The following is a 12,884-nucleotide window of genomic DNA, read 5'->3' as shown; positions in this document are numbered from 1 at the left end:
TATATATTGTAGTTGGACTGTCCAACTCTGTCCACATCCAATATGACTAGTTGGGTTTTGGATTAGTGGGCATGACTTGTGAAGTAACATTAGGGATGCCGTGAAAGTGGTTGGAGTTGGATCGTTACATCTTCACAATAAGATAAGATAAGATAAGATTAGCCTCTATTGTCTCTACAGGAGAGAAATTTTGCATGGGCACGAGAAGGTGTGATTTACAATGAACGAACAAGACTTAGACACGACTTAGGTACCACAGAGGGAACACACAAGAAACATACAATATATGCTGAACAAGGCAACATGTAAACATAGATACACTGTAGCCTAGTTTGCCTACAGCCATAGCCCCGCAGCAGACAACCATTTAGTGCACACAACCCTCCCTCTTGATCCTATCATCCCATCATCAGTAATTCTACCCCATTTGGATATCCATTGCACATACCTCCTAAATATAAAAATTAATATTATACATATGATGCTAAATAAAAATACAACCCCACACACACACACACACACACACACACACACACACACACACACACACACACACACACACATACATAAAATACTACCTAAGATTACAATAAAGAACCTGACACATGCACCCCCCCCCAACACACACAACCATTAAGACATATTATTTAGTAGCCTAATTGACCTAGGGACCATTGAAAATTTGAACCTATTCGTTTTACAGTTCGGGACCCTGTATCTTCTTCCTGAGGGCAGTATCTCATATTCACCATGCAAAATATGATTTTCATATTTCTCTGCCTTTTCACTGTTTCATCAAATAACGCTTGCAATAATGTGGGAGAGGGCATGCCCATTATTTTCCCCGCTCTCTTGATGAGAGTTTGCAGTTCACCTTTCAATTTAATAGACAGGTTCCCAAACCATACAATAATCCCATATCTAATAATGGATTCAATGGAAGCCCTGTAAAAGGCCAACATTATTTCTTTCTCAATGCCAAACACTCTCAGCCTCCTCAAAAAATGTAGAACAATGTAAAAAGAGAGTATTTCTTTGATTTGGGAAGCATCAAAGACAATCGTCTTGGTTTTTTTTATAGCCACGAGTGAGGGTGGAGCAAAAGATTGATAGCTGAAACTTGATTGGATGAAAAATAATATGTGTTTGTGATGCGTAAAATGTAGTGAAATAGTAGCAAAGTAGAAAAAGTAGCAAATAGCATACTGATAAAAAGAAAAAAGATAAAGTTAAGCCAATGACACGATGTTAGATTGCGGGAAAAGATGTATGTACTCTGTATTTCATGTGAGAACTTGTTGCTTTTTGATTGAGATTTGTCGACAGTGATCTCGCACAAAAAAACTCCAGCACAAGTTGTCACTTCCTCCCAATGAGGATTATAATACAAGATTCGGCAACAACTAAATAATGATTAATCAGTACATAATTATGCTCACGGATCTGATTGAACAATAGTCCTACCAAATTGGTCGGCAAAACAGGTGAAGAAAAATCTCAGCAGCCTAATTGTGAGACTCTTAACTTTTGAGGTGTTTAAAGGTGTTGTCATTTGTGTGGAATATAATTTAAGATTTCAATTGTTTCTAGAATATTTGAAATCATATGTCAGAAAATTTCTGTGTCTTTTAAACTAATGTGTAACAAGCTAACATTTACTTTGTCCATTAGCTACTTCAGTTAGCTATGCAACCATTCTGACAATGTGTTTATGGTTTGAATACTTGTATACTAGTAATTTACAAGTAAAAAAATAAAAATAAAATTAAAGCGTATACTCTAATAAATTCTGAAACTTAAGATCATAGTTTACAATAACCTTAACTTGACCAAATCACTTAATGCTAATTACTTTAGAACCTAGAACTACAGTTTATTTTAATGTTGCTATTTTCATCTCAAGGGTTTTCATGCTACTTTGCAGAAACTGATGTGTTTGAAGATTCGGGAGCTTCAAAAGTCCATGACAACACATTTCCTGCAAAAATGACATGGCTTTCAATAAGGCAACAGAGAGTCTTTGTAAATTCATGGATTTCATCCAGCAGCTGCGCTCTGCTTCTACCTGCAGAGATTTCCACAGGGAAGGGGGATTTTATACTCAATACCCATCCATCCACCAAGCCTGCATGTGTCTGCACTCACACTGTCAGAGGAAGTGAAAAAGTCTGTGTGCAGGTATACACTGCGCATATATTTTTGGCTGGAATGAATTTTTAAAATGCATATAATAGCCTACTCTAATATCTCCTTCTCCACAATCCTCCTTACATTCAAATTCGAAAAACTGGTTTTTACTTGGAAAAAAATTATATTTATTTTTCCTCCCCTTGCCATCACGAAAAAGCTCACTTTTAAATCCAGTATTTGTAATAATTCTCTCTCTCATATAGTCTGGATTACCTGTGTGATTGCTTTCCAGAAGAATTCCCATGCAGCATTAGCAACGCCGCATGTCACCATCGATAGAAGCACCCCCACTGCTCTTTTCTACTGTGTCGAGGATGCCTGCAGATATTAAAGCTATACATGATGCTGCTTGTCTGAGTCCATTAACTTTGTCTTTTTAATGGCTCCTGTGAGTGTGTTTGAAATTGTGTGTGGACACGGTAATATGACTTGCTGGTAAAGAGTTGGTGATACATTGGTCATGTCTGGATAAACACATGTGTTGACAGCCTTGTCCTCCAAAGGATGGTTCAGCTACACACATGTACACAGCCAGTAGAGGACAGTGACTTGAGTGGAGCTGACAGGTTTGATCAAAGGTGATTGATTGGAAGACACAAAGCATGGCTGCACGTGGCAGCCAACGCTGTGGGGTTAAGGGTTGCGGGGCTCCTGTGCTGAATGAGGATGCCCTACACCTTCCTGCTCCCACTTTGTTAACACGAGGCCTATTGCAAATCATATTTGACAATAGATATTGATCAGGTGAATAGGAGAGATCAATATTTGTTGATTAGGAAGAGAATACAGGGCCATGACTTTAAATTACAACAATCCTGGAAGGATTTTTTTCGAGGTATGTAAGAAAAAGGCCGCAAGAACTGAGTCATTTTGGCCTCTTCATATGGGGATACCTATGATATGATTTTATCCGTTCTTTTGACCATACCTTATATATCAGTATGCCTACTGAATAAGATTAAGTCAGGAAACAAACTGATTATATTACTCACCGCATATCCACTGTCTGCCACGCACTGTATGGGCATTTACTGCCATCTGCTGCTTTTTGCATGCCAGTTCAAGCATTTCCATCTACAGCGTAATTCCATTAGGAAAACACATGATTTATTGTCTTAGCAAAAGCTGCAGCACACATACTCAAGTCTGGAATGGTTCATACAGCTGCCAAATTTTGATAAGTAGCTGCGTTTTATTTGACCAATAGATTTCTTCTGGCTGATGCTCTCCTGTGCTTTCACCAAATGAAAGCCATTTAGAAATTCCATTTGTCTCTCTTCCAAGCAGACACCTGATCACCAAAAAGCTTCCTTTTCTGGCCATGTGGGCTTTTGCAAAGGCCATTTGAGCTCACGAGAGCCTGTCTTGCAGAAGTGAGTCAGCATTACTGGAGACAAACCTTGTTCTTGGCGTGCTGGAGTGTCCGCCTTGGGATGACGGTTCTGGAATTGCTAAGATCAATTAGCACGGCCTTAGTTTTGATCCTTTTAAAAAAAAAAATTTAAAAAGGACCATATTGTGGAAAACCTCTAGTAGTCTGCAGACAAACTTGTCTTTGTGACTTTTCATCAAGTCGTAGATCCAAAACTTTATGGCCAAAGTGGTCGAGAAGATTGGAGCGAGGCATATCAGTTTTTATGTGGCCAATAGCGAGTCCAGATCTGAAACCCAACCAGAGGGCAAGCAGGCTTTTCGGTCTGGAAGAACCGGATATCATCGCTGATGAGAAGTGGGGCCAATATCTCAGTGGAGACACGCGTAAAAGCAAATGAAGGCTTTTCCCGCACTGATTACAGAGAATAGACTCTTGTGACATGTTTATGTCATTTCCAGTCACAACAAGAGCAATTAGTCAAATTTAAAGTTGAAATCTTCTTTTTTACTACTTCTGTTCATGACATTTTGTATGTAAAAAAAAAATAAAAAAAGTAAATGTAACGCAATCATCAACCCATGTCACCTCCATAAAATCATATGAAGCATTTAATGACTTATATAGGATGTCCCAAGAAACTGTATTTGGAAAATATATATATTAGGGCTGGGCAAGTTAAGTCGTTATTATCGCGTTAACGCATTCATTATTTAACGCCGATAAATATTTTATCGTGCATTAACGCATGTTTTTTAAATTTTTTTAAATTTTTTAAATTTAAAATATATATAAATATATATATATATATATATATTCTTTTTTATTAAAAAAAAAAAAACATTTTGGGGGGCTTTTGTGCCTTTAATGGATAGGAAAGTTCAGAGAAACAGGAAGCAGAGAGAGGGGGAACGACACGCAGCACAGGGCCATCCAATGCGGGACTTGAACCGGGGCCAGCTGCAGTGAGGACTATAGCCTCTGTACATGGGGCGGCTGCTCCACCCACTACGCCACGGACCACCACTGTTTTATCATTTGTTTTATTATTGTAAAAGTCTGTTGCTCACAGGCTTTTATTTTGTAAAAGTCTGTTGCTGTCTGCTGCGGAACTGGAAAAGAAAGTAATTGGCGGATCCACCAAACATGGAGAAGGGTACGGAACTTTTACTCGGCCATTTTCATTTTAAAGTTCTTCCAGACGGCGGAGTCGACAGAACCAAAGTCATCTGTAAACACTGCCGAGTTGAATTGTCTTCTCAGCGTAGTAGTTCCAGTCTAAAATATCACTTAAAGGCAAAACACACAATTGATAGCAGCAAGTCATTCAAGGAAACAGACAGTGGAGCGAGGCTTCTACATAAAAACTCCATAAAGATGCTGATGTTAAAAGTGTGTTTGCACAACAAATGTTATGGCACTTTCATTCATATGGCAGTACATTTAAAATAAAACTAAATACTAAAAGCTAAAGGCTATACACTACTTTTGAATTCGTTTTTGGATTTTGCGTACAAATGCGATTAATCCTGATTAATCAGGGAAATCGTGTGATTAATTAGATTAAAAATTTTAATTATTAATTATAAATATATATATATATATATGTATGTGTGTGTGTGTGTGTGTATATACAAACCAGACCAGAGGGCATGATAGTCTGAGTTCTTCCATCTAGTTTATGTTTGTGTTGGTTAATGTTTAACTTGCTGTATTAGTAAAGACAAGCTCACAGTCATAGCTTCAATCAGGTAGACACACTTTCCTTGTTTCTTGCTCGTTGCTTCCTATTATGTTTTGAAATACTCCGATTTTTCTCTTCCTGGTATTTTTGAGCTCTGCTCTCTGGAACCCTGCGTTTGCCCCCTTTTTTCTCTGACTTTTTGTTGTTGCCTTCCTGACTGAACCGGTCGGCAAGTTCTGCCTCATGAGTTGTGAAGCTTACGCCGTCCTGTAGTTACACTTTTCGAGCAGAAACATGGCTGTGCGGCTCTTTGAAGGTAAAGATCACGCAGACTCATACCTGCAGTACAGAGTGGCACCGCATGAAGTGATCAGTATAATCATGGACTATATGGAGAAAAGGGTATGTGTATGATGAAGCTTTTAGTTTTATAACAAGTTTCCACAGGCTTTTTGCTATCTGCTATGTAATCAGTGCTTGAGTACGGAAGCCCAGAGCGGACGTGGTACGTCTAAACTTTTTTTTGATGGTTTTCCCGTGATAACGAGATAATTATGTCGTTATCTCAAGAAAACAATGATCGTTTTCTCGAGATAACGAGATAATTTACCAATGGTTTTCGAGACCACTTTTTCTCCCCAGTCCGCCCCTGTTTATGTGTTTATATGTATTTCTGGCAAAGGTGTACCCATGTTTACCCCCCTCTCATTGAAAACAGAATAAAGTAGCCTATGAATCAAACATGGAATGTGGAGCGTTTGTGAAAATGCACAAAGCAAATCCCGCTGGTGTGACAAGCATTTTGTTTTCTCGAGATAACGAGTTATTTATCTCGTCATCTCGAGAAAACGATACGACAGCACCTCTCGTGCATCATTCGGTAACCATGGAGACGGCCTGGTCCCCTCAGCTGGTCACTGATGAAGTTGACTATATCAGCAGGATCAGTTAGGTATATGATATGTTATCTCTACAAGACAAACAAATTGCGAACACATAAAACACATATAAACAGGGGCGGACTGGGGAGAAAAAGTGGCCTCGAAAACCATCGGTAAATTAACTCGTTATCTCGAGAAAACGATCGTTCTTTTCTCAAGATAACGACATAATTATCTCTTTATCTCAAGAAAACCATCAAAAAAAAGTTTATACGTACCACGTCTGCTCTGGGCTTCCGTACTTGAGCTTTATCTTGCATTTAATAGTTTTGATGTTTTTTGTTTTTTTAAAACTTTTTTAGACAGCGCTTGTCTAAAAAAAGAGCACTCTCACCTCGTCCGTTATGTTGTTGTCTGATGTAAAACTTTATTTCGTTCAGACACCAAAACCGTTCAAACTTGCGGTGGATGTGGGCTGCGGTTCGGGGCAGGGGACAACCTTCCTGGCGCCATACTTCACCAAGGTGGCCGGAACAGACATTAGCCCCGCCCAGCTAGAAGCGGCATCAGCCAATAGCAACCCACTAAATGTTTCATACAGGTGAGCTGGAAAGAAGGTGTGGCAGATGGAATTCAATAAGACCAGAGCCCCCCAAAAAGATGTGTGTTTAACTTCATTTCTTCAGGTTTTAATTACAATAAGCAGAGGACTATTTTAATGACATAATTATCATCTGCTCTCATGGCCCTGAACAATTTGTGAGCTCATAAATAACAGCAGAGGGGAGGACACTCAGGGGGACTTAGATGGAATGAGCCCTACAAGGTTCACACTCTGTGTCGTTAACCCTCATCAGTATGTCTACACTGGCATTAATCTTTTCATTCTCCCACCGCCTTGGCCACAGGCAGTGTCCAGCAGAAGAATTACCATTTGCATCTGGGGAAGTGGACCTTGTGACGGCCATGACCGCGGCCCACTGGTTTGACCGCCAGCGGTTCCTCCAGGAAGCCGATCGGGTGCTTCGACCTGGAGGCTGCCTGGCCCTCCTGAGCTACAGCATGACCATGACGCTTGAATATGGGGACGCCTCTGACGCTCTCAATGACATCTGTAAAGAGGTCCGTCTTAACCTATGGAAGCCCGTTTTCGCCACCTAATAAAAATAAATTTAGAAATACTATCTCATAATTATGAGATACTAAATCGAAATTATGAGAGACTAAATCGAAATTATGAGATACTATCTCATAATTATGAGATAGTAAGTCAAAATTATGAGATACTAAATCGAAATTATGAGATACTAAATCAAAATTATGAGATACTAAATCAAAATTATGAGATAGTATGTAATTATGAGAGAAATTATGAGATACTATCTCATAATTTCGACTTAATTTGACTTAGTATCTCATAATTTTGACTTTGTATCTCATAATTTCGATTTAGTATCTCACAATTACGAGATAGTATTTCTAAATTTATTTTTATTAAAGGTAGGGTAGGAGATCCTGGATTTTGAGTCCAACGAAGCTGCATTTTGAAAATACACCGGTAAAAAGTCCCAACCCTTTTCTTCACTTTCCCCCCGAAGGCACGCCTCTAGAGTACATGAACGCGCACGAGCACGAAGGTGCACGAGCGCTGTTCTGACAGCAAGCATCGATCGTTGCCTTATTTAGTATTTAGTTTATGCTAACTATACGTTTAATAATGCTAGGTGCTAGCCAAGCTGGCTCTAGTTTAGCTTCCTGCCAAGCTTCTGGACGTTCACGGAGCAGGGTACGCGCACGGGGGGGGGGAGAGGGGGAGGGAGGAGCAGATTGCAGTTTGATAGACGGCATCAGTATCCAATCATTGTGAACGGTCCGTTCACAATGATTGGATACTGTTTTTCCTAGATTGTACGTTCTAGAGGCCACTAAAACTTTTCATATTTGTGTCCAAACTTTTAATTAATTGGTTGCAATGGGGGTGTGAAGAGTATTTCAAGCAATATGTAAAAAAATGTTCCAGAAAAAGAACCCCTACCCCGCCTTTAAGTGGGGGAAACGGGCTTCCATATACATCTGACAACTCGATCGTTTTTTAAAAAATCTTTTTTATCTCACAAGTTAAAATTTTCCTCTCTTCCTGTTGTCATTAGTTTTACGCTGCCCTGCTTCCATTCCGAAGTGCTTATCTGGGGCCGAGCTCTGTTAATCTCTACCTCGACATGTTTAACTCTTGCTCTTATCCAGACAAAGAGTGGTGAGTGTTTATTGACATCCACATCATGTGCTTCGTTGAAAGATTTAGGACCGGTAAGCCCATTTTCCACTCATAAACCTGTGTCTAGGAACGAGAGTCTGCAAGTAAGGAGGACGGTGCCGTTGAGTGGGTATATTGGCATGGTGGAGACCTTCTCCAGCTACCAGAAACTGAAACAGAAGGACCCTGCAGAGGCTGAGCGTCTGTCGAATGACATCCAGAACAAGTGAGCTATTAACCTCCAACTCATCCGCCGGTCTAATCGTTAACTTCTGGCCTTGAGCTCTCACCTCCATTCACCTGGCGCCGAATGCTGATTTCGTAATCCCCCACCACCGCCAAATTAATTTATCATTATGAAAAAAAACTGCTGAAATTCATCTTTGAATACTGTCACAAGTCTTGGGCATTAATCAGAAAAGCTAAGCATTGCTTGACTAAGCTTAACCGTTGAAGGCCTTTTACAGCTTTGATAACACAGCCGTCATTAATTCCCCACGACTGACAGGACAGAACCGCCCAGCAAGCACAATATATAGAGAAGTGCTGAGCCATAACTTTTACATGGAAGGAAAAAAAAAAAAAGAAGTGTGACATTGCATTGAATTACTATGACAGTTTAGGAACATTTACGCACAGCTGTGCTACTGCGTCTCGCGGTAGAGTTTAACCTCTCTTTATTAGTCTTCGCTCTGTCCAAATTCATTCTAAACCCACTTCAACATTTCTCTTTCGTCCCAGATTGTTGTCCACCATGAAGGCGTCCTCTCCTGACACTGAAGTTACGATGGTCGTGCACTACTTCTACTTGCTGGCATGCAAACCCTGATCATCACAGATGAGTTTCTCAGTGTTTTTGTCTAATCTGCTCGAATTGCAGCTCTTAGTTTCTGTCAAATCTAAGTTTTTTTCCCAGTCCATTTAGCTTGTGTTTCTGAAGAACTTTTTGCAATTACGACATGTTTTTTTTTTTTCAGGATATCGCAACTCCGTCGCGTTGACAAGGGTTTGTAATTCAACCAAAAGCAACAAATCTAAAATCCGACGTTTGGTTGGTTAATTCTATTTTTTTAGATAAGATAATCTGAATGTTTTCGATACAGCAGGAATGAGAAGAGCTTGTTAAATCCAACGGTCCTCGAACCAACTTCTATGAAAGGAAAGGAAATAATTCTGCTCCACAATTATTTGTGCCCTGAACACTTAAAGCGACGCTTCATTACTTCACACAGTCATTCTAACTTGGATTCATGCGATTAAACATGAGCGTTCCAGAGCGAGTGTGAACAGCTTGCAACATAGTGTCTCATTTTTGAGGCTTTTTCTTTGTTTTCCGTTAGATTATCAACCCTGACAATGAAGTAATACATTATATCAAATCTTATTACATGAACATGACATATATATGAGATAGTCTGTGCATAACAAGTGTGATCTTTTCCCGAAGTCCTTACGAATCTGTCAAAACCATTTTCCCTTAACGTCAAAATGTTTCTTCCACAATTTTAAGGAAAAGTGTGGAAGAAAAATACTTCAAGAACCATAGTTACAGCTTCAGTCAACTAACCAATCCCATGAATATAAAGAGCTGTACTAGCACACATGTTTGGATGTTTGGATGCTCAACAAAACTGAGGTGAATGTCTTTGGAGCCAAAGATAATAACGATTACAGGTCACCACACAGCTTCTATATGTAATCTATACAGCTAAAAACTACCAACCAGGCCAGAAATCTGGGTGTAGTGATGGACTCATTAATGCAATAACAAAGTCAGCCTACTATCACCTTAAGAATATATCAAGGTTAAAAGATCTGATGTCTCAGTAGGACCTGGAAAAACTAGTCCATGCATTCATCTTTAGTAGGCTTGATTACTGTAACAGCATCTTTACAGGTCTACCTAAAAGGTCAGTTAGACAACTGCAGCTTATTCAGAACTCTGCTGCTCGAGTCCTCACTAAGGCCAAAAAAGTGGAGCACATCAGTCCAGCTCTGAGGTCTTTACACCGGCTGCCTGTCCATCAAAGGATAGACTTTAAAGTTGCTCCACATGTCTGGAACAAACTCCCAGAAAGCCTCAAATAAGCTGAATCACTCCGTGTATTTAAGTCCAGGTTGAAGACACACCTATTTTCAGCTGCATTTGAATAAAGCTCCAAATCCGAAGCTTGAGTTTCAAAACTTAATCAGATTTTAACTACTGATTTTATCTATTGTTCTTCTTTCTTTCTTTAATTGGTTTCAATTTTAAATCATTCGTTTTGTTTCTACTGTTTTAATGTCTCTGTAAAGCACTTTGAATCGCCCTGTAGTTGAATTGTGCAGTACAAATAAACTGGCCTTGCCTTTTAAGCTTGTCTTTTTTCTCCACTGTGGCACCTATGTTCAAATTATGGGCTTTTTTTTTTTTTGTACCATACAAAAAAAATTCAGCTTTGCGTTGTGCTTCTTAGACCTTAACCTCAAAAGAAGGTAAAGGCTAACTTGGAAAAGTTAACATATTATGTAACACGACGTATCTTTGACACTTGGTTGTGGTGCTTAAAGATGTTTTCAGAAATGTGATCTATGTGGTTCATTTGGTCTGCTTTATGTCCCCCCAAAATGTGTTCCTTTCAGGAAAAATGGGTCTGGGTTCTTATTTATGGGTTGAACTATACGGTAAAAATGCATTGCTACTTCAGTCAATGCACGTTTAGCAGACATTCAACATTAAATGTCACAGACATTAAGGGGTTTTGTTACACATGCATGCCTGATAGACTTTGGATCGCTGAACGGATCATTTTTCATGTGATGGCTCAAACAATGAAAGGATTATGTTAAGCTCAGAAGAGTGTGACACTCATTTAACTGCTCGCTTTAGTTATTACGTAACTTTAAAAAAAAAAAAAAGTACTCTTCTGCACAGGTGCGCCAAAACTAACTGACATGCACGGCTGATAAATCCTAATCCGTTGCTAAAGATAACCAAGTAAATGTTCAGAGGCTTAAACTACGAATTGTTCTTCTTTGAGGCAAAACGACTGATCTCTGTAAATGCAGAGTCCTCTGGAGGGAACACTAGATGGAGCTCCTTCACTTCTCCTTCATTAAGTGCAATATTAAGAATATCTTTTGGAGTAAAAGCAAATAGCATATTTCTATTAGATTGCGATAATTGAATAAAGTATTTCAAACGAATTGTCCAAAATGATTGAAACAGCCCAAACTATTCAGGATCATTCCCTGTCTATGAGCTTTAGTCTTGACTATAGTCCTGCAAAAACCTTTATGCTATGACATCTCATCCCAGTTCCACTACCCTCTCATATGAAGATGCTCAAGAATATACCAGAGACCAGTCACTTATTAGTCAGTAAATCTAAAACAAATCAACTAGATTTCTAGTACACATTAAACCCTTGTACTCTTATCAAACCCCTGCACATCCAAATTTGCACTTCTCAACATTAAACCGATGCAAACAAGATTGCCATTAATAATGACATCATTATTGGTATTAAACTGGACTTAATGCGTCTGACTGAAACCTGACCAAAGAAGAGGGGCAGTGGGATCACTGCTGTTGTGTGTAAGTTTTTAATATTTGGTTTCCTATCATCAATTCCCTCCTGAACGAAGAGATGGCTTTCTGGAGCAAACCAAGTGACCTTTATTTTTTATTTTTTTGGTTTCAGACTATATCAGTAACAGTAGCAACTACCCTGATACACAGCCAGCTTACTTAAATATTTTGGAGTTCGGACGGCATGTCACTGGACCCACCCACATAAAAAGGTCACTTGTAGGCCTTGATGTCACAGCCACAGATATATCTAAATATTTTTTCCCAAGAAAGAAAGAAATACCAACCGATTCATCGACGGGCATTGTGTTAATGCCAATACAGATGTTTTATTCCCAGTGAGCTCTGAAAGTATACATAGGCAATACTGCCACCCTGTGACTCAGCGGTGTATTCCCCCCCCCCCCCCAAAGCTGCCATGTCTCATATTGTCGATCATATGTCTCCTGCTCTGATAACTTATCACTCGCATAGTTGTTGATTCAATGTGATATATTTGCTGTTTGTGAACACACTGCTAATTCTTGGCTCTTTGCATTCAAATTCTCTGTGCCCTCTTTAGAAAATGAGAAAAAAAACTGATGAAAGACAATGGCAAATATAACACAGTGTCTCGGCGCAGCTGTAAAACGATCGAGACCCTGGACCTTTTTGTTTGGGAGCCTCGTTCCCCCCCCCCCCCCTCTGCTCCTCTAGCCGCCCTTTTCTCCACCTCGTAAGGCTCATTCCATCTAAGCCAGCTGAGTCCCCCCTGAGTGTCCTCTTCTCCGCTGTTATTTACGAGCTCGCAAATTGTTTAGGGCCATGAGAGCAGATGGTAATTAAAAATGCAAGTCCTCAAAAAATCCCCCTGAATCTCCGAGAACATGTTTACTTTGACACTTTCATATTGGCGATGTGATCCACTAAAACTGACTGCGCAGACAAATTCC

The 12,884-nt window shown here is 39.6% G+C and overlaps 1 protein-coding gene across 1 annotated transcript; it reads left to right on the top strand.

Moving 5' to 3' along the window:
• Positions 1-5,540: 5,540 nt before the first annotated feature.
• LOC142391342 (putative methyltransferase DDB_G0268948) lies at positions 5,541-9,210 on the top strand. Its single transcript, XM_075477105.1, has 6 exons — positions 5,541-5,648; positions 6,568-6,728; positions 7,036-7,249; positions 8,278-8,381; positions 8,470-8,607; positions 9,123-9,210. Exons 1-6 carry the CDS (start codon positions 5,541-5,543, stop codon positions 9,208-9,210), a joined length of 813 nt encoding a protein of 270 aa, XP_075333220.1.
• Positions 9,211-12,884: the final 3,674 nt, after the last annotated feature.

The sequence above is a fragment of the Odontesthes bonariensis genome, chromosome 11 (genome assembly GCF_027942865.1).
Source record: "Odontesthes bonariensis isolate fOdoBon6 chromosome 11, fOdoBon6.hap1, whole genome shotgun sequence".
NCBI lineage: Eukaryota > Metazoa > Chordata > Actinopteri > Atheriniformes > Atherinopsidae > Odontesthes > Odontesthes bonariensis.
This window is presented reverse-complemented; position numbering and strand designations above follow the sequence as displayed.

What these genes read in the sequence shown, in the direction of transcription:
- LOC142391342 (XM_075477105.1), top strand. Translation starts at nt 5,541, where the DNA reads ATGGCTGTGCGGCTCTTTGAAGGTAAAGATCACGCAGACTCATACCTG. An exon ending in TCAATGACATCTGTAAAGAG is followed by an intron (nt 7,250 to 8,277) that starts GTCCGTCTTAAC and finishes TGTTGTCATTAG; the next exon opens with TTTTACGCTGCCCTGCTTCC. An exon ending in TCTTATCCAGACAAAGAGTG is followed by an intron (nt 8,382 to 8,469) that starts GTGAGTGTTTAT and finishes ACCTGTGTCTAG; the next exon opens with GAACGAGAGTCTGCAAGTAA.